Below are 21,616 nucleotides of genomic sequence, written 5' to 3'. Positions count from 1 at the left end.
GACTTACTCTTCTAAAACTCCAAGTGGAATAAAACTCACCACTGCTTTATAGCTGAAGTCCTAAGTGTGACATACAAAGACCTTGATAAGCTGATGTTGACTTTATGTTCATTCTCCCTTTTGCCACTCCCTTGTGGTCTTATGTTTGGTGAACCTGAACTTTGCACAGTTGCCTTGACTGGACACACCCCTTCACTCCTTCATCTGGCTGACTTACACCTGCACTGCTTTATTACTTGGTTTAATTATTACAATTACTCTCTATATATTATGAAAACTTCTGCCTGGATTTTAGGAAGCATCACTATGAGCAAAGCTAGTGGAGGTGATGGTCCCAACACTCCATGGCAAATAGATGGGGAAACAATGGAAACAGTGACAGACTTTATTTTCTTGGGCTTCAAAATCACTGCAGATGGTAACCACAGCCATGAAATGAAAAGACACTTGCTTCTTGGAAGAAAAGCTATGACCAACCTAGACAGCATATTAAAAAGCAGAGACATTACTTTGCCGACAAAGGTCTGTCTAGTCAAAGCTGTGGTTTTCCCAGTGGTCATGTATGGATATGAGAGTTGGACTGTAAAGAAAGTTGAGTGTTGAAGAATTGGTGCTTTTGAACTGTGGTTGGAGAAGACTCTTAAGAGTCCCTTGGACTGCAAGGAGATACAACTAGTCCATCCCAAAGGAAATCAGTCCTGAATATTCATTGGAAGGACTGATGCTGAAGATGAAACTCCAATAATTTGGCCACGTGATGCAAAGAACTGACTCATTGGAAAAGACCTTGATGCTAGGAAAGATTGAAAACAGGAGAAGGGGAAGACAGAGGATGAGATGTTTGGATGGCATCACCAACTTGATGGACATGAATTTGAGCAAGCTCCAGGAGTTGGTGATGGACAGGGAAGCCCGGTGTGCTGCAGTCCACGGGGTCACAAAGAGTTGGACACGACTGACAACTGAACTGAGTCTTGGCAGTTAATTCCACAGGGGATGATTTCAAGAGTCCTTAAGTATTCGAAGAAAATTTCTATGTAGTGTAAACATCAGTTCTTTGAGCAGACCTCTTTCATTATAGTCTTTACAATTCTGATCCTTCTTCTCTGCAGTAACCAGAACTGAAGTCAGCACTTCACAGCCTGGGTGGGTATCGGGGTGGGTATCGGGGTGGTGGTGTAGGGGGAGTGGTGTGGTTAGGGCAGGGAGTCTATTATGAAGCATAAATCTTGTCCAGGTGAACATACATGTTGATTTTTAAAATCTAAGTCCAACACTTTATGTTTAGCTCTTAATTGTTACACATCTTCACTTCCTTCTTTTGAATCCTGAGTTTGTGATGGACATGGTAATATCCCATCCCAATTCATGTCAGGCTGACGTTGTTTCTTTTTCAAGGAGGGCCTCAATTACAGAGAGATGCCTTGCTTAAAACCATGACCAATCCAGGGTACTCACATGCAATGACTGATCACAGTGGGCTTAAAGACTTGATGTCCTTGGCTCACTAGGGGACAACTCCAATGGGCCATATTGGCTCTGGGGCTCCCTGTGGGTTGTACTGAGTTCACATCACAGTTTCATTTATTCCTCTGTTTAATTGCTTCGGCCTCTTTGATTCTACAGGTATTGATACCTAATAAATATCTGCATGTCAACCCCCATTTTAGAATCTGTTTCTCTAAAATCCAGTCTGAGAAGAAGTGGTCCAAAAAAAGTAGTCAATATGATGGGATTGCCCATCACTGATGGTATGTGACCACAGATGCCCAAGGTGGCAGTCACTGGGGCTAGTGGAACTCAAACACAATAAAGGACAGGTAGTGGCATCTAACTGCTAAAAGCCAAAAGGTTGCACTTTTCATAATGAGTGTCAGAGTCAGAGTAGCAGGAAAAGGTCCTGACACAGAGAGCTATGGAAATGGCTCATAGATACTGGTGTATCTACTGACAAAATAGATGGACAGCCTTTATACCATCACAAGAAATTAGGATAGATGACTAAAAGCCTAAAGGCAATCACTCCAATAAAAAATTGTAATAGCTCTTGCCCATTTTCCAGACCTGAGTTAGTTTTCAGACTCAGGATGCATTGACCCAAGAAGGGGCTAAGTCCCTAGGAGGAAGGACCCAACTGTATCATACAAGTCTATATGGTAATGGTTCCCCCAGTCCTCCTAAAAAGGGACCTACAACCATTTACTTAGATGACTGTGCACCAGGGAAAGAGGAGTATCCCAACATTTAAGGACTGTTTGATGCTGCATTAGACTTGACTATGTCTGGAGAAACGAAGCTTCATCATGAGCCTCCTGTTTCAGAGGGGACCTGTAAGAACCAGGAAATAAACAGAGTCCTAGTCCAGGGCTGGCTTAAGTCCCCTAGGTTTGTAGATCCACCAGTGGTCAGTTCCCCTGTCTCAGATCACATAATTGAGATTGGCATATTTGGTATACATGAAGTCCCTACACAGGACATTTGGCTATGGGATGATGGCTATAATAGTGAGGAAGGCCAAAAGGAAATCTCTGAAACTGTTCCTGCCCTCTCCCTCTAATCAAAGTAAAATAAAGTAAACAAGGTTGCATTCCAGGGAGGATAGTGGAAATTAGTCTTATCCTTAAATACCTAAGATGTCCAGGGGTGGAGGTCCCATCACATCTTCACTTAAGTCACCTAAGTCCCTGTAGAATGCAGATAGATCTTGGAGAATGAGAATAGGTTATTGTAGATTCAACCAAACGGCCACTGCAATTGCAGTTGCTATGTCAGATAGAAAGAGAACGTTTGCAAGAGAAGGCTAACGAACCTCAGGTACGTGAGTGAGGTCATTGATTTGGAAAATGTATTCCTTTCTCTTCCAACCAGAAAAAAGAAGGGAAACTGTTTGCATTCATGTGGATTCGGTGAGTCATAATATAGTGCAAAGAGATATTGATTGTCTGGATATCTTGCAGTTAATACCACACCATCTATGATATTCTGCAAATCAGGCCAGGTGAGTAATAAATGGTCAGCATGCTGGAGGCATTAGGTGCTCTAAAGGGCAGGAGATAAACCCTTTGAAGACTCAGGAGCCAGCCACATCAGCATAATCTTGGGGATCCTGTGGTCTGGGGCATTCCAAGACATATCCTTCACAGCAGAAGTAAGTTATTGCATCTCCGACCATGAGGAGGGAAGCGTAGTACCTGGTAAGACTCTGGGTTCTGGAGGCAGCATGTTGCACAGAATGGGAATGCCGCTCTGATCATAAACTGGACAATGGGACAAACTGCCATCTCTGAGTGAACACAGAGTAGACAAGGTCTGTGCAGCAAGTCCTGGTTACAGTGTCAAAGTGTGGCAGAAGCTATGACATCAGAGGTGATGGTAAAAGATGTGGTATGGAGGTTAGGGCAAGTACCAGTGGTATAATCACAAGCCAGGCCTGTGGATCAAGGCATTGCCATTTGTAGTAGTAATTTATATGCCTTTTGAAAAACAACTCAATATATTCCTGAGGCTTGGTAGAGACTAAATACCTGACTGAAAGTGAAAGTGAAAGTGAAATCACTCAGTCGTGTCCGACTCTTTGTAACCCCATAGACTATAGCCCACCAGGCTCCTCCGTCCATGGGATTCTCCAGTCAAAAATACTGGAGTGGGTTGCCATTTCCTTCTGCAGGGAAATCTTCCCAACCCAGGGATTGAACCCAGGTCTCCCACATTGCAGGCAGACGCTTTAACCTCTGAGCTACCCATGGAAGCCCATGCCTTTGGAATCAGATCTCAGAAGTTGGGTTCCAACAAAGCCACTAAGTCCAAAGATAAGGGGGCTAGCAGTGATCCACAGTAAAGTCAAAGCAGAAAGACTGGGGCTAAGCACAAACCAGACTGGAAGGCATAGGAAGCTGCATGAACAGGGAGCCCCATCTTCCATCTCTGTGCCAGCACCTCTCACTCAGCTCACCCTTCTACCATGTGGAGGATTCCTTATGCCCATTCCTTATGGAGGAGGAAAAAAAAAAACCTGAATTTTGTTTGCAAAGTAGATGCAGTGTAAGCCCAAAACACATGGCAACTGCTCTGCAGCCTCACTCAGGGGTTCAGTTCATTTCAGTTCAATTGCTCAGTCGTGTCCGAATCTTTGTGACCCTGTGGACTGCAGCACACCAGTCTTCCCTATCCTTCACCAACTCCCAGAGTTTACTCAAACTCATGCCCATTGAGCTGGTGATGCCACCCAACCATCTTATCCTCTGTCATCCCCTTCTCCTCCCGCCTTCAATCTTGCCAGCATCAGGGTCTTTTCAAATGAGTCAACTCTTCGTATCAGTTGGCCAAACTATTGGAGCTTCAGCTTCAACATCAGTCCTTACAATGAATATTCAGGATTGATTTCTTTTAGGATGGACTGGTTGTATCTCCTTGAGTCCAAGGGACTCTCAAGAGTTTTCTCCAACACCACACTTGAAAAGCATCAATTCTTTGGCGCTCAGCTTTCTTTATAGTCCAACTCTCACATCCATGCATGACTACTGGAAAAACAATAGCCTTGACTAGACGGACCTTTGTTGGCAAAGTAACGTCTCTGCTTTTTAATGTGCTGTCTAGGTTGGTCATAACTTTCCTTCCAAGGAGTGAGCGTCTTTTAATTTCAAGGCTGCAGTCACCATCTGCAGTGATTTTGGAGCCCTCAAAAATAAAGTCAGCCACTGTTTCCAGTGTTTCTCCATCTATTTGCCATGAAGTGATGGGACTGGATACCATGACCTTTGTTTTCTGAATGCTGAGCTTTAGGCCAACTTTTTCACTCTCCTCTTTCACTTTCATCAGAAGGTTCTTTAGTTCTTCTTCACTTTCTGCCATAAGGGTGGTGTCACTTAAAGTTAGCTTTGAAAGATAGTGGCTGGGGAAGACCTTTCATATGGGCAGAGCATCAGTGGTGTGCCTGGCTGTTCTAGTGTGGAAGGGAAAATGGCTCTCTTAAGATATATGGATCATGAACAGAAGTGAATGGCCTGGCTGATTAGTCAGAGCCCTGAGATGAGAGAGATCAGAAGATTAGGAAAAAGGAGGTCTGGGGTAGGATCATGTAGGTGGGCATTTGGGAGTGGGCACACAGTTTGAGGACTGTGGTATTTCACGTTAACACTGACCAGACAGCATCCACGGCAGAAGGGCCACAAAACGGCACTATGGACCCATGCTGCTTATTACTTTGTCCACTGTCCACATGTGGCTTGTCCAAACTGAAACATGCTGTTAGTGAAAATACTGGACTTCAGAGATTTAGGAGTACAAAAAAAGAGGAACATAAAATGTTTTTTTTGGTTGTTGTTGATTACATATTGAAATTTTTTTAATATTAGGGTGAATAAAAATTTTTTGAAAAAAATTTTTTTTTACTATTTTCCATGCAGTTACTAGAAAATGTAAAGTTGTATGTGCAACTCACCCCTGTGACTCACATTATGCTGATGTAGGCAGAAAAACTTGGCCAGCTAACAGCAGTGAGCCTCAGCCATTGTCTACTTCAGTGCAGCCGTGATAGGCCCATGAATTGGGCAGCAGTGGGAGATAGGAAAGTTATGCTGGCCCCTTGAGCACAGCCTCCCATTTACCAAGGTAGATAAAGCTACCACTGCTGCCCAAACTACAAAATGCCAGCAACAGACACTCACTATGGTAAGCCCTCGATATGATGCTATTTTTCCAGAAGTCTAACCAGACACTTACTGGCAGATTAATTTCATTGGACTTCCTACATCCTAGATGGATAAGAGGTTGTTTTTCATTGCTGCTGTTGTTTGCTTCTAACTTATGTGTATATATATATATATATATATATAAAATCAGACTTGGAATATATATATGTATATATATACATATATATATGATTTTGCTTTTCTTAGCTGCAAGGCTTACAGTATATTTAATCTGCTCAAATGAGACCCCATATCACACCATTTCGGAACAGTGAACTAACTTATAGGAAAGGAAGTGTGTAGTGGGCTTGTGACTATGAGCTTTCATTGGCCATATCATGGACTCAGAAGCTGCCGACTGGACAGTGCTGACCAGCCTGCTAAAGGTGCAGCTGGAGTGCAAGTTTGGAGGTGAAATTCTATAGGATGGGGTTATGAAGTCTATACATTGGACCTTTATATACTATTACATCCCCAGTAGAAAGAACACATGGGTCTAGGAACCCAGGTGTTTCTTCCATAGGGTGAAAGCAGAAGTGGCCCTACATGACCCCCTGGGGAAAACTGTGCGTCCTATTCCACAACTCTATAGGCTCGGCCAGGCTAGAGGTCCCAGGTCTCAAGGTGGGCACACTTTTATCAGGGGTCTAAAGGTTCCCATAGAATGTAAGCTGCTGCCTGGGCATGTGGGGCAGGAAGAAGAGCTGCCATCTTAGTAGAAGTAATTGCCCTTGATCATCAGGAAGAGATGAGTTTACTGTGACACAGTGGGAACAGGAAGAACTATTCATTAGGATGCCTCCTGGGTCTGGGTCTCACCACGAAAGAAGCCACTGAGACTAGCAGAAGTGGTCGCTGAAGCTGAGGAGAAAGTAGAACATATAATGAGCGGAGATGCTGTGTATTGGGGTGGTTCTAAGACCATCCGCAGTGGCAAAAGCTGTAGTTCATTCTACTAACCAAGCTCTTCTAAATTTCTTGAATCCCAGAGGGTCTGCTCCCTGAAATTTAAATGAAGAAGTGGGTCTGAGTTGTGGTCTGTGAAAGACACAGAATTGTCACCTTTAAGAATTCCCCTCTGGGGGAGGGCTTCCCCAGCTTCTGAGAGTGCTCAGTAAACAGTTTCCAGCGTGCAGCTCTATTTTGGGGGCATTTCTACTACAGAGGACCAACTTGCCCCAGAGCACTCCCTTCCTGGGGGACCTCGTCCAGTGACTGATTGTGGGGTGGGTATAAAGGTCCAACCATTTTCAGCCCTCAGGCTTGGAGAAGCCCTTTCTTGTCCAGAGCACCCAACTGGGGATGGCTGGCTGGGGCTTTTTTGGATCTGCTTTGTAGCTTGATCTCCTCACCTGTGTCCTCCTCAAGCTTCCACAAGCGTTGGTCCCTAAGGAAAATCCTGCTTGCCACACTGCATCTCAGCATTTCTGCTGGAGAGCACAGCTTGCAACCCCAGCCTCTGAGAGGTTCAGTCCTCTTCTTTGTACCATTCTCATTCTCTCTCTTTAGTTACCTCTTTAAACACCCTTTCACTCTCAATCTCGCATCTTTATCTAAGTTCTAGCTTCCTATTTCCTTCTGCCCATTTGGTATTTTCACTGAGTATTCCAGCAACACTCCTTGTCCAAAATGAACACACCTCCTTGTAACACTAATTTCTGTTGATGATGTATCTATTCACTTGAATTCTTCCCTGTTCACTTAAATTCTCCACCTGTAGTGTCTTGAGTTCATCATCTTTTTGCTGCTCTTAATCTCTCTCACCCAAGCAGGCTTTCAAATAACCAATCTTTTCTTTGCCATAATCATCTGGATCCCTGTCCTTGCTTGTCTGGAGGGGACCTGTCTTGTTCATGCTGCCCCCTTGTAATCTAGCAAAATGTCCTAAACATAGTAGGCCCTTGACAATGATTTGATGAATGAGTAGTGACTTCAGTAGCTACAAGGAAGATTTCTACTCTGGCATTCCCATCTTCCCAAACTGTCTGTATCCTGCAACCACAGTGCTTTCACACTGTTAAGCATCACTCTTACTTGGTTGAACCTCCTCTTCTAATACCTTCAAGATTTCCCTCCTTCCCTAAGGATAAAAGGAAGACTCTGCAGACTAGTCTTCAGAGTTCTGCAATATCTCAATAGATTTTCCTCATCCGATTGCTCATTTGTCCTTCAAGGTATATCATCTGCTCTTAGCAGCGTCTTTCTACCCTGCACAGAAGGGGGTGACCTGGTCCTGACTCAGTCCCTCCTCAAGCCATCCCACATCTTGGAATCTGGATGTCCCCTACCTGTAAAATGTCTTCCTCCTGTTGAATCTGACACCATCTCCACTCTTTCGGACAGTCATCCTTCCTTCATCTGAACTCCTGCAAACGCACCACTCAGATTTGTACTGCACATATGTCAGTAAACCTGTTTTAAGCATCTACTATATTCTGGGTGTTAAGTTGGATGCCAAGGACATGGTGAGTAAAAAGACACGTTCGTTTCTGGTTCTCAGGGAGTCCTGCAGAGGGAGTAAATAGGTAAATAAATTCAGTGAGACCTGAAGTGCTGTGCTGTCACTCAGACATGTAAGCTGCTGACTTTGCAGCCCCAGGGACTGTAGCCAGCCAGGCCCTTCTGTCCATGGAATTTTCCAGGCAAGAATACAGGAGTGGGTTGCCACTTCCTAATCCAGGGGATCTTTCCGACCCAGGGATGGAACCCGCATCTCTTGCGTCTCCTGCACTGGCAGGCAGATTCTTTACCACTAGCGCCAAAGAGCAGACCATCCAGGAGATTCAGAAAGGCAACATGGAGTTTGAAGGGGTATTTGAGTTTTTGTTCAAAAATAAGTACTCACTAGAATTGTGCTGTCAGGATGTAGTTGTGGGGTGTATATTCTGGGCAAAGGAGGAGGCAGAGAAAAAACAATGCAGTAGAGTCAGACACAACTGGGCAACTGAACAAAAACAGCAAAGGCAAAGTCTAAGCGGTCTGTCTGTGTGCAGTGGAACAGTCTGACAAGTAAAACAGCTAGAGAGATTTGCTGTACCCAGATCTTACATCACCTCGTGGGGACACTCCAAAAGTGAAAGTTGCTCAGTCATGTCCAACTCTGAGACCCCATGGACTATACAGTCCATGGAATTCTCCAGGTCAGAATATTGGAGTAGGTAGCCTTTTCCTTTCCCAGGGGATCTTCCCAACCAAGCGATCAAACCCAGGTCTCCCGCATTGCAGACACATTTACCAACTGAAGTATCAGAGAAACCCTGGGTACATTCCAAAGAGTTTGTGTTTTATCTTGTCAACAATGAGGAAGGAAATCCTCAGATTTTTTAAGTTAAGTGAGCAACATGATCAAATCTGTGTTCAGGGGTGATCAATTACATATTATGATTTAACTTTCAAAAATATAGATCTAGTGTTCAAATGTAAGAAAAACAAGTTGTTTGAAGACAGTGACCTGTACATAATAGGAAATTAGGAAGGATCCATTTTCTTTTCTCTTCATTCTACTGCCAATAAAAAGAAGTTTGGTTACCTTGAGTTAGCATGATTAAACAGATAGGCATGTATGTGTACCTATGTGTACATATTCTAAATACCAGATCACACAGATTCTGCTTCAAGCAAAGCAAAACACAAATACTACTAAACAGGTGAATTGCAGGATACTACTTACAAAAGATTGGATTTGTCTTGGTAAAAATATCCTCCCCAATTTCACTGGGACAGGAGGTTCCTCTCTGGCCCTCATATTTGTTTACATGTCATTACTTGATGAAAGGGTTGAATACAGCTGAGGAAGAAAAATGTTATTAAGCATCTCCACTTAGAGATCAATCACAGTAGAGTTAGCACATCTTTGAGTCATTTCACAGGAACTGGCTTCACAGACAACTTTTCAGGAATGTATCTGTTACACCGAAGGAGGGAGGTATTCTTGTATGTGTATGACTGCTTTGAAGGTAAGAACAAAAGATTTACAGAAAATGCAACAGTAGGTACAATTTAGAAACTGGTTTTACTCTGCTGCAAACAAATGGACAAGATATTTGTACAATATATAATAAAAAGTACAGCATAATACAAGGGCCACTAATAAAAGAAACTTAAGGATAAGACTTAAAAATGCTTATTTGTAATATATATATATATATATATATATACACACTGCAATAAAAAGCCACAATAAATACACAAATTTCCATGTCATTCATAATAAATACTGAAAATATAAATACAGAAGACTACAGCTAATATGAATAAATTATTACAACATAAGGTCCAGGTTAAGTTCTGTTGACTATTACTGTAGCTTATTTTATATACCCTTTGGCATCTTTGATGTTATAACTTATACACAAGAGAAATCAATCTAGAAACTATGTGACATACAACATGATGTCTTAGTGTAAAGTGAAGGTATGTATGACTGATTTTCTTCCCGTCAACCTTTCTAAGTGATTATATTGAGCATAACAGTAATAAAGTATCTATTGAAAACTGTTGAAATTGAGTAAAGGTCATAATAAGAGTCAACAAAAAGATAAAACCAATCACAATATAGAAAATGTTATGTGGTGAATTGATCCCACTGTGTTTAGATTACTTTTTTTTTTGGCCAGTGAAATCCAACAGATAAGAAACAAAAAAACCCACAAATACTCTCAAAAGACTTCCCTTGTGTAAAGACCATTCCCAATGTCCGAATGGTTCAATGTAGACTGAAGGATAACACCCAAATGCTTTGGATCATTTGATCTACCATTACATTCAGCTCACAAAATTTCACCAGAATTTGCAAATGTACCAAATTTCTATGGCAGCTGGAAAGTGGACACACAGTTGATGTCTAAGACTATGATCAAGATAAAGATACTGCAAAAGGTGACATTTGTCTATGCAACCAATTATACATACACATTTTAAATGGGGAGAATGCATTTTTGACCAATGTCAGATGACCTTTTCCTATCAAACTGTTATACCCTGTGACACTGAGGGAAACACATTGAAATAACAAAGTGCCATTTTCTGCATTAACAGGCATTAACCAGTACATATGTATTAATAGTTCTATCTTAAGAGGCTATTACACCAGAAATGCAATAAACTAAAATGAAAGCAGATCAGCTTTACTAAGACACAATAAAGGCTGAGGTTCTTAGGAATAGAGTTGTAATCTACATTAAAAAAAAAAAAAACTATTTCTGTACTGTAAATGTCTAGCATTTATTTTACATCAAACACTTTTGAAACATGTTTCACAAACTACGCCTCAGACTTATTTCCATAGAGGTGTCTAGAGTCAATTAAAACATGGGCCAAATGATTCAACATTCTTTACATAAGCAATCTATAGGTTTTTTTTTTTTAAAAGCAAAAAAAGGTTATTTCCCCTAAGGTTATTTATGGGGAGCAACCACATGGATGTGGCTGTCATTTCACAAGATCATCTGAGTTGGGGGAGTTAAGCAGCTGTACCTAGACTGGAAAAAATCCCGCAGAGAGAGGAGAAATTGATTTCCAGGGTGCTCCTTATTTTCCTGCTAGTTCTAACTCCAAGCTGGAGGCAACTCTGGACAAACAGAAAAAGCTCTCTGCAGGGGGTGCTTGGGTCAAGTGATGTAGCAGAAAAAATCACCACCCTCCTGGACTCCTCCTTCTGTTTTCAGGCTTTGTCAGGACAACACATTTTTAAATCATTGTGTGGAACCCTGAGAAGGCACGCAGCCACTGTTTCCAGAACATGGGGACAAAGGCTGGGATCAAATGGTGGCTGAGTAATTTCTCTGGAGTCATTCTATCCCACACCAGACTCTCCATCGCCAGTCCATTCCCTAGAAAAAGTGGGAAAAGTAGAGATTCTCCTTTGTCATTTTAGGGTATAGAAAGATGAATGAGAAAGTATCTATTTGGAAGCAAGAAGGGAGAAAATGCTCCCTTTTTGTAACTGCAACTTCTCAGAAAATTGAGCAGTTTAAAAGCGGAGTCACTTGATCCTAGTTCTGATATCTGTCACTGCGGATCTGAAACAGTCACTTTTCCTGATATCATAGCAATGGCAAAACAAAAAAGAAGATAGAAACAAACCAAAAACTACAGCAATATTTGTCATGAGCAGGTCAAGTTACCGAACATTGTCCCAATAGCCACATCTTTATTTTTAAAACTCTGATTTCTTAGGAGTCTTAGGGAATCATCAAATGTAACAAACACCAAAGGTAAGGGAAACCCAACTTTCTGAGGCTCCCAGGACAGTGGCCCAAATCACATCTGTTGCCAGGTGCCTAGTTCACAAAGACAGGCCAAGACATTTTCCTACTGTGAGAAAAGCCTAAGAGAACTGGATTGTGTTGCTAAGGAAACCATCTTCCCCAGAGATGTTAAGAATAGATGGGTATCTATCCTGTAGAGCATGCCTGAGTGACAGTCTTCCCTAGAGGTAGATGGATGAGTTAGATGACCTCTGGAGCCACAGGGCTATAAAATTTGAAGAATACAGAAGAATCTCAAACTTTCCATTATTCACACACAGTTGGCCATTTTAAGTATCTTTGAAAAGATGAAACTATGCTGAGATACCCTTTTGGCATGACTAATGCCTAATGAATCAAGACACAGTAACCCATGGCAGTGGACTTTATTTGGTTATGGTAAAGAGGAAATGACTTTGCCTACTACTAAAATTTAAAATCAATTATATTCAGAAGTCATTTGGGTATCATTAAAACATTCAAGGATCAACACTAAATTAAAAATAAAACAACAGCTAACCTTGGGCAATTTATATTCTAGTTTTAGATATTTGGGTTTTTCCTCTTTAGAAGAATTCAGATAAGGATTTCATTTCATTTCTTCTTTCTCTTTCATGTTTAAGTATCTTTTCAAAATGGTATATAGATCTTTGAATTTTTTTTAAAGATAAGCACTTTATTTATAGCTAAGGAGAAAAGCTTGGTGGCCAACATAAAAAGAAAGAACAAAACAAAATTGGATAAATTTTGCTACAAAGTTAGAAATTTCAATTTTATTTTGTATAGGTTCCCTACTTAGAGACAATAACAAAACCATATTAGGAGGTCACACCCCTGACAAGATCATTTCTGGTCCTACCCAACAAGGCAGGAGAACTTGATAAAGAGCTTGGGTGACAGAAGTTCCCAGACAATTTTTAAAGAGATATTTTCTAAGTCAATTTCCCTTCTAAAAATATTCATTAATAAGTAACTTGCAATATCCTGCTAAGCCAGATTGAAAAATTGAGGGAAAGCCACGAGAGAGAGGAGAATACCTAACAAAGAAGTATTCCAAAATTACAACTGAAGTCATTCCAACAGTTCACATAAATTAATTTAGACAAAGACTAGGCTAATTTCTACCATACATTTGTCTTCTCCTAAACCCTTCTAATCAATATATATTAGCTTAAAAATATTTAAGCGGCCTCACATGTCACTAGAATGAGTCACTGAACTGAGCTATCACCATGGTAACGAGTAACGCAAAGAAGGGATTGCCACCATTAGTATGCTGAATACAAGCACTGTCCAACATAAATTCTACATCCTTGAAACTTCAGTCCTGCCAGAAGCTTCTATGAGAAGAAATAAAATGACACACTAGAGTTGGCTTTTCTTGAATTATAAGCAAGTGTAGAGTATGAAGAGAAAACAATTACCCTGTATAGTGATATATTTATCAAAAGTGAAAGAAAGTAGTCAACAACCTGACTTAAATCTTTGAAATTCATTTTCCATGAATGTGCCAAGTATCTGAATTTACTAAAATTACAGCCTATATGTTAGATTACAAAAACTGCATATACAAATGAACTGGCTTAGGTTTTCAATCTGGTTGTACAGACCTTCCTGCTTCCCATCATTCTGTCTGAATCACCACTGCCAGGACACAGAAATCAGGGCACTATCCAGACAGCACAAAGTTAGACTAACCCCAAGGCTGCTTATCAAGTAAAACCCAGGTCACATCAAGCTTTTAAATCTGAATTTCTGATAAGAAAGAAAAAAAACAAAATACTTGCATTGTTAGAAAGGGAGGAATCTCTTGCTCCCCTTTGTAGGAGAGGGGTTGAAATGAAACTTAGAAACAACTCTTTTAAATAATCACATTCAATACACAGATTTGGCAGGTGAAATATCAAAGAGCTCTTTCATTTCCATATTAATGACTTTTGACAAGACTCTATCAGTCTTTTTAATACAAAATGTGTTTACATCTTTAAAAGTTTTTTTTTTTTATCATGCTGTAGCTCTGTATTTTTTTTTTAAAGCATCAAATTATTTTTAGATAGGAAGATGTAATTGATGGCAATAGTAGGTCACAGATATGAATACCAACTGGGCTGTGAGGGTCCACACTGTAACTTCTAGGTTTTGGGTTGCCATTTATGAATTCAGTTTTGCTAGTAAAATAAAATTCTAGTTTCTCAGCTCAGCTGAAACTTTATGATTCTTAGGAGACACCATAACTTATTAAGCTTATAGTCCATTCTCACCCCACCCAAAATTTCTATAATTCTAGTGAGTTTTCAAATTGCTGATATTCAGTTAAATTAAGTCAATTACATTCTTTAATGCTACAGAAAACATCTGATGAGCTGTGCTGTTTGCACAGAGCTGTGGCATTCGGCTTAGGCATTTAAGTTACTCAAGCACAAGTTGGCAGATTTCAGAATGAATAATGTAATCAGTAGTTGCAAATTTGTGTTAGAACTAAGAGTGATTAAGGCTTTAGCTTTTGGTGTTGGTTATGGTAAGAATTCATAGTTTAGTTCCCATTTTGAATTATAGTGGTCTTGCCTTTGAAAGCATGAAGCTAGTTCTCATTTAAAGTTGGTATTTTATACATCGACTACAATAATAAACTCTGAACTATCTTGAGACAACAAGGAGCAGATGCCATCTTGAAGAGAAAGATTAAGTCTGTGTTTGGAGAATGGGAAGTCTTGTGGCACCTTTTACAAGGGTAGTCTCTTAACTTTGGAGGATGTCGATTTTTTACCTGCTAATTCAATGGTTTGTAATCCCTGGCTAAAAGTAAGGATGCCGAGTGACCTGTTTTCTACAAGCTGCAAGGCAATGCTGTTGGAACCAGGAACTCAAGCTTAGCTATTTTATAGGCTCTTTGTAAATAGAAATGAGTGATGGTGTTCTACATTGTTGCTTCAAAGGTTTCCTGAAAGGTTTCCTGGGTTGTGAGTCAACCTGCCTTTGAAACTGTCTGGTAGGAGTGCTGGTATAAATTTAGTATAACTTACATAGGTGTAATACCGAAGAAGCAATTATGTGAAAATCTCTTTTTCATTGGTTTAAGTTCTTCTAGTTGTGGCCAAATTTAATTCGTAAATTTCAGATAGAGAGGGAAGTAGGAGGATCCAGTGAGTTCTACTAATTTGGGCAAAAGAAGTATCTTTTCTAGTTGCAGTTTTCATGTAGTCAGACAAGAATTGATGTCATTTTTTCTAACATCACTTTATAAAGTCATAACTTAAAAGGACTGTAATGAGGCTTGATTATTTCATTCCACTTTTCATCATTATCATAATCCTTAGAATTTGTAGTGTTTCCCCCTGTTTTTAACCACTTAGGACAGTTCCTCTAACATAGTAGGTGTTCAATAAACATTTGTTAAAAGAAAGAATTGATAAACACACTGTAAATATGTTAAGACCAAAGGATTTTGACTTGTACAACAATCTCAGAAGTTTAACCAAAGAATCAGTGATATATCAGTTAATAGGAAATAAATCATTCATTTCCTTGCTTAATGACAACCAAACCAGAATTCTGCCTAGAAATCATGTCAGAGGATAAAATTTTAAAGAACATAATCATTTATAATCTTCTTTTCCCTTTGTTAATGTGTGAGACCAGTGTTTCTGTAATTTATTGTTTTTATTGGGGGAGGTATTGCTGGGCTATAGATGATTATGAAGATTTTAATAATAAAATTAATTAGTAAGTATTAGCTTCAAATTTTATATGTGATTGGCACTCTGGGAAAAATCCTGTTTTACCACAAAGAAAAGACTGGCTTTCACAAAGTAACCATATTCTTCAATTAACCAAAAGGCAGAAGACAAATGGATTTTACTGATGTCTTAAATAATCAATGATCAAGAGAAGGGAAAAAAGTAAATCTCTTTGATTGACTTCTTTCTCCCAGAGGAAACCTAGAACGACAAAGGAAATGCAAGCTGCTCCAGCCACTTCACTTGCAAATCAATTTGGCCTGGATAATAACCGGGAATCAAACCCTAATAAAAGGTAGAGGGCTGGTGCTAAAACAACAGGGACTAAAGCACGAAACTTTGCCATTGACAGTAAATGACTAAAAAGGCGTGTGTCAAAACAAGACTGTAATTTGGCTAGCTATGCTACGGGGGTAATGCAACAGCTGCAGGTCAGGTTACTGTGTCTCCGTGTAAAGATCTGAAGAATCCACTGGCTGCGTCCAGCTCTTGGTCCCCATTTAAAAATGCTTAGAAAAATTGTAGCCCTTTCTGGCATGTGGGCATTTTTTTGTTGAATAGATGATCTATTAACGGAAAAAAAAAAAAAGTCAAACGGCACACTGTGCTCTCTCAGCTTTTGTGGGAAAAAGTAACAGTGAAATGATTCCACCATTAGTATTATTTACAACTTTGAATCAGTATATTTAAATTATAGTTTTAAAAATCATCTTCATTTCCAGACCACAGTTTTAAATCATAAAACCCAACCAAATGCTAGGGTAGGAAAAATTCAGTACTCCTTATTGGCCTAAAAATCTGTCATTCTCTGATATGTGGTATTACACCTACTGTGTGTATTGAGGGAGGCATGTGCGTGAGTGTTTTCATAGGTAATCTATGTATGTAGGCAATATTTAGGGGTTAGGTTATAAATATATATATGAACGTTTGGAACAGAAGCTCTCGTGGCTGGAAGGTTAATCCTGTGTAGCAGTGACTTTTGACCCCAATTAGACAGATAGGGGAAAAAGCTCTGTTTTTTTGTTTGTTTTCCTGTTTCTAGATTAAGCATCTTTTTGGAAATGAAGCTACAAAACAGAGACCCAGTCCAACATAAACAAGTAGGTGTCAACCTTCTTGTGAAAATAAAGCTGAACTGAATTAAATATCCATCCTTTCAGAATCTAGACTGGCATTCTACCCTTCAATTATGCACAGAGACACCTCTGCCCCACTCTGCCGCACTGTGTTCCAAGCATAAGCTGAGTGCTTCACACATGAGTAACTATTTCAAAGGCTTGCAGTGGTCTAATCAATACAGCACACAGGATTTTTCATGTGCTCAAATGAAGGAACAATAGTTTCTTGTCATTTTCTCTTTGGGCCTGTGCTCTTTAGATTGTATTGATAGGGGGAAAAATTTGGAGATCAAGCACTAAAAACTGTAATTTTACAGACAACATGAGATATGCTATCAAGATTTGAGCAAAACCCCAATCTAAATAGCCCAAAGGGCCTGTCATTCAAAAGGAGCATCCCTGCCCCCATTACTGCTACCTCCATAAAGACCAGCCCAAAGCTGCTTTAATATTAATATTAATGGTTCTAAGGTTGGGTTGGCTCATTGTGGGGGTAGAGTAGGGGCTGTAACCAACGGCACAGTGGAAGAGCTGCCAAGTAAACATGTTTTCCCCAAGTCAAGTCTTAGTAGAAATTCTTCCATTGGAGGACTTTCTCTAGACCAAACATTTTTATCAGTGAAATAAAATAGTATTTTTTAAGGACTTGAGATCTACAATGTATTTATATCCATATTTCTAAACATCCAAGTCTAAGAGACAAAAAATAAGTAGTTATGCAGTCACTGAATAGCAAGGCATGTCCACATTTCAAAGAGGCATAAAATGTGAAATGACATAACAATAGAAGGTCAAAAATATGAAACAGATTTAGCATAGTCATATTGCATTGGAACTAAAAAGTTAGAACACACTATTTAGTTACCTAAACTAATTTACAGGAAAACAGGATCTTAGAAGTCCTCCGACGAACCAAGTGCATTTAATCTAAAGGTGGGGAGTGCATGTTTTATTTCTATCTGTCCCCTTTTATAAGAGAACATGAGGTAATTAGAAAGTATTCAATGCATTCTGGACTGTTCTGCTAATTGTCCCAGGCAAGAGAAATCAAAATGCTTCAGAAAAGTAAGGCCTAGTTGAGTATTTGGGTAGAGGCCCCCACTTCAGTCAGCTAGTCACTAAGTGTAAATTTCATTAAACACTCATTTTTGTAGAGACGGATTGATCACGCTGTAGAAAAAGGCTGGTTGCTGAGGCTGTGTCTCTTCCATGTTTTCTCAGCCTCCTCTGCTTTGACCGAGTTAGGTCTTGAGAGTGGTGAAGGAAAACAGGTCATTTTCCTTCATAAAGTATCATTGGATTGATTCCTCTATTTAATTCTATGAACCTTATAATAGTTACAGATTTTAAAAATGTTTTTTGTTTTTAATTTTTCATCTCAAAGAGTTCTTAGTCCCCACCCCTCACAAGGTACCATGAAGGGGCACTAAAGTGCATTTTGATGCAGGGGAGTAGAGTTTGAAGGTGCTGTCCAAGCTAAGAACCAAGATGACGCTGTGTTTAAAAAAGAAAGGCAATTCCTTCTACCTCCATCTCTGGAGTCAGCTGAGGGAGGGCAATGAACTAGGCCCTCACCAGAGGATTGTCCTAACTCTTAACTTTAGAGAAAACTGTGTAAGGACCTGCACATACAGATTCATTTGTTTGTCCAAAATAGCAAAAATAGGCCTATTTCACCCTTAAGAAAGTATTTGCAAATCTGATCAGACATGATCATAAAAGCATGAATGGATTCCAGAGGCAATCCATGTGGGCATGCTCAGTGGTACTAACTATGCATCTTCAGCTGAAAAGAACATGCTGCAGTTCGTTTTCATCAGAACATGACTTCTAGCTACCATAAATAAAATACACATGGGGCAGTTAAATCTTTTTCTTACAATAATAACTTTTACATTAAAAAGTCACCGTCATCTTCAGATATATCGAAAATTAGGACTCTAAATCTCATTTCCCAGTCTTAGTTAACAATCTTGCACAGGCCCGATAATCCAAAACTTGGAGCTCTGATCTAAACAGCTTGGCAGGTTTCACACAGTTTGACAGGTAGGCAACTGTGAGATATGCTTTTTTTAAAATTAGCATTTTCTATCAAAACAGTCTGAAATCATTTAAAATCCTCATAGAGACTGCGTTCGTGCAATGGCACAGTCATGTAGCTAGAAAGGAGAAAACAAAATACAGTCTGGAAGCTTCACCACGGGCCAAGTTTTCTTGGTCCTCAGTTGAAACCACAACGAGCCCAGGAAATCCAATTAAATGCAGTTCTTTAAATAGGAGACGAGTTGGTCCTAGAATGACTTAAACTACTAAACAGGGACAGTCTCGACCACGGGCGATTTGATGCACTCTTCGTGCAATCTACTCTTTTCTGCAAGGCTCAAAGGATCTTCAGCAGGATGCTCTGAAATGTGACTGTCACCATTCACCGCAGAGACAAACCCTTCCTGGGAGGGGCCTTTCAAGTATGAGTGAAATTCCACTTGAGGATGACTGGACCTGTGTTCGGGATATAAGCTATTGCAGGGCACGCCGCCGTCACTTTCCGAAGAGGAGCAGCAAACGATGACGGAGGGGTTGGCGGCTGGATAGTGGGAGGCGCCGTATGCCTCTTCGGCTTGCCGGGCGTAGTCCACGAACTGCTCCGGGGTCATGGTGTAAGGCACCAGCGAGAGGGTACCGCTCTTGACAGTCTCTCTCTCCGGATAATTCTCAGAGATCTGGTTGGGAGTTCCTGGAATGTGGCTATCTATTTGGTAATAGAGGGTCGAAGAGTTGGCATAAAAAGGAGCGTTCTTTGAGTGGCTCTCGTGGATGGCGGTGCCATCGGAGTAACAAAGGACGGAAGGAAGAGGGACCACCTCGGCGTGGGGCCCCAGACCTTCCACGAAGCTGTCCCCTTTCTCGTCGTCGTCCTCTTCCTCCTCCTCCTCCTCTTCCTCCTCCTCTTCCTCGGACTCACTGGGGGCCAGGCTCTGCGTGCTCGAGTCCGTGACTCCGCTGCAGAAACTGCTGCCATCCTCTTCCTCCTCCTCCTCCTCCTCCTCCCCCTGGCAGTCTAACTCCTCGGCCGACTGCAGGTGCAGCACGGCAGCCTGCGGTTCCGTTTCAATCTCGAAATTGTCTGCGAGAGCATATTCGACGGAGTGAGCCACCGGGCCCATGGAACTACCGTGCGCACTTATCTCCGCGTGGCAGCCGTTCAGCGCCGGGATTTGCTGCTCTCGGTTTTTCTCCAGTTCAAGTTTCATTATTGTGTGCAAAAAGTGAGTCCGGACACGGATAGGATTAAATTCAATTCTACCTGCTGTGTTACTACATCCTTCTTTAGTGCAGCCACAGGGGAAAGACATTCGATCCACCTTGGGAGGAAGAACACAGATTAGCCCCCCGGAACTCAACAAATCAAATCAAAATCCGGTACTGCACCGCAAACCCTTGGAATCTGGGATGACAAACCCACCTACGCCAGAATAAATGACAATCAAACAGCAAACAGAAGCAAAAGGGGAAGTGAAGGCTTACGACAGAAGAGTTAAACTAATTTTAAACCTACGCTTCATATAAAAATGAGTTGACGGTATGGTTCTAGTCCGTTTATCCCTCCTGCGCTTTCTTCTGTTTCCATCCTCCCTTACCCCTTCTCTCTTGCCCATTAATTTCGGTTCCATTTTTTTCCCCCCAGGGCGTCTCTCTTTTTTCCTGAGCTCTCTTTTTTTAGCAGCAAGCCAGCTCACATGCCCAATTTTAAACAAATTTATTGCCCTCAATACCCATCTGCTATTTTTAGTCTAAATAACATGACACTCCTTACACTAGCCATGAGTTTTTCTTTTCTTATTGTCAAATGAACTTCTCTGCCTGAGATACCATTTAGTCTCATGCAGCCTGATAATTCACTCGCATTGGTTCACTGTCTTATTCTTTTGGGTCCTTGGTACTTGATGCACTGTAGGGGCTGTGATAGGTATACACATTCGTGACTGTGACTGGTGGACTCCGGTTTAGTTGCTGGCTCCCGGTCCCCTGTCCCTCCCTTAGACTACAGGCTTCTCTAGAGAAGCTGCTTATTTAATCAGTACCCCCGAATTACTCCAATAATTGGACTCTGTAGATAGAGTGATTGGGTTCAGCAAGGGCTGTAAGACTGAGTTCCTCACTCAGGTGATGAGTGGAATTCTGGGCATCCTAAGGAACGCCTAAGATATGCTTACTGTCTTAGACCCCATCTGTATGCAGACCAGAGTATAGGCAACCAGGAAGAACTTGCCTTTCTTGCTACCTATTCAAGCTCAGGAATTTCCCATGTTACAAAGAAGAAAGCAGATTCGATCCCAGTCATCCTGGCCCCAACAAAAAGCAGTAGCAGATGTCAGAGCCAGAATCTAGAGCCGGCTTTCTAAGCTGTGATTTCCTTTTCTGTGAATCCACCTCAAGCAACTGCTCAGCTCAGGAGAACCACCTTCTCCTTTTGTCTGCCTGAGGGCTTTAACTGAAAAAGTTGAATTTCTGCATAAAATACCACCCCCTATGGAATCACATAGTACCAATGCTGCAAATGGATAGGAACCTGAGAATCATCTAGTTCAGGGGTTGGTAAGCTTTTTTTTCGTAAAAGGCCAGAGAATAATCTTAAGCTTTGTGAGTCATACAGTCTCTCCAGCAACTACTCAACTCTGCTGTAGAATTATGAAAGCAATTATAGGAAACATGTAAACAAAAAAAACAAAAAACATGGCTGTGCCTCCATAAGACTTTATTTACAAAATCAGGTGGCGGGCCAGATTTGACCTGTGAGAGTAATCATTCCCCAACCCCTG

At 40.9% G+C, this 21,616-nt stretch overlaps 1 protein-coding gene across 1 annotated transcript in view; it reads right to left on the bottom strand.

Annotated features, from left to right (window-relative positions):
* Window positions 1–9,682: 9,682 nt before the first annotated feature.
* Window positions 9,683–21,616, bottom strand: part of CSRNP3 (cysteine and serine rich nuclear protein 3) — a 105,254-nt gene continuing 93,320 nt past the window's right edge. The window contains exon 5 of the mRNA XM_040229261.1: window positions 9,683–20,158. Coding sequence (XP_040085195.1) covers window positions 19,106–20,158 — 1,053 coding nt within the window. The 3' untranslated portion in view covers window positions 9,683–19,105. The remainder of the gene's footprint in view (window positions 20,159–21,616) is intronic.

The sequence above is a fragment of the Oryx dammah genome, unplaced genomic scaffold (assembly GCF_014754425.2).
Source record: "Oryx dammah isolate SB20612 unplaced genomic scaffold, SCBI_Odam_1.1 HiC_scaffold_27, whole genome shotgun sequence".
NCBI lineage: Eukaryota > Metazoa > Chordata > Mammalia > Artiodactyla > Bovidae > Oryx > Oryx dammah.
This window is presented reverse-complemented; position numbering and strand designations above follow the sequence as displayed.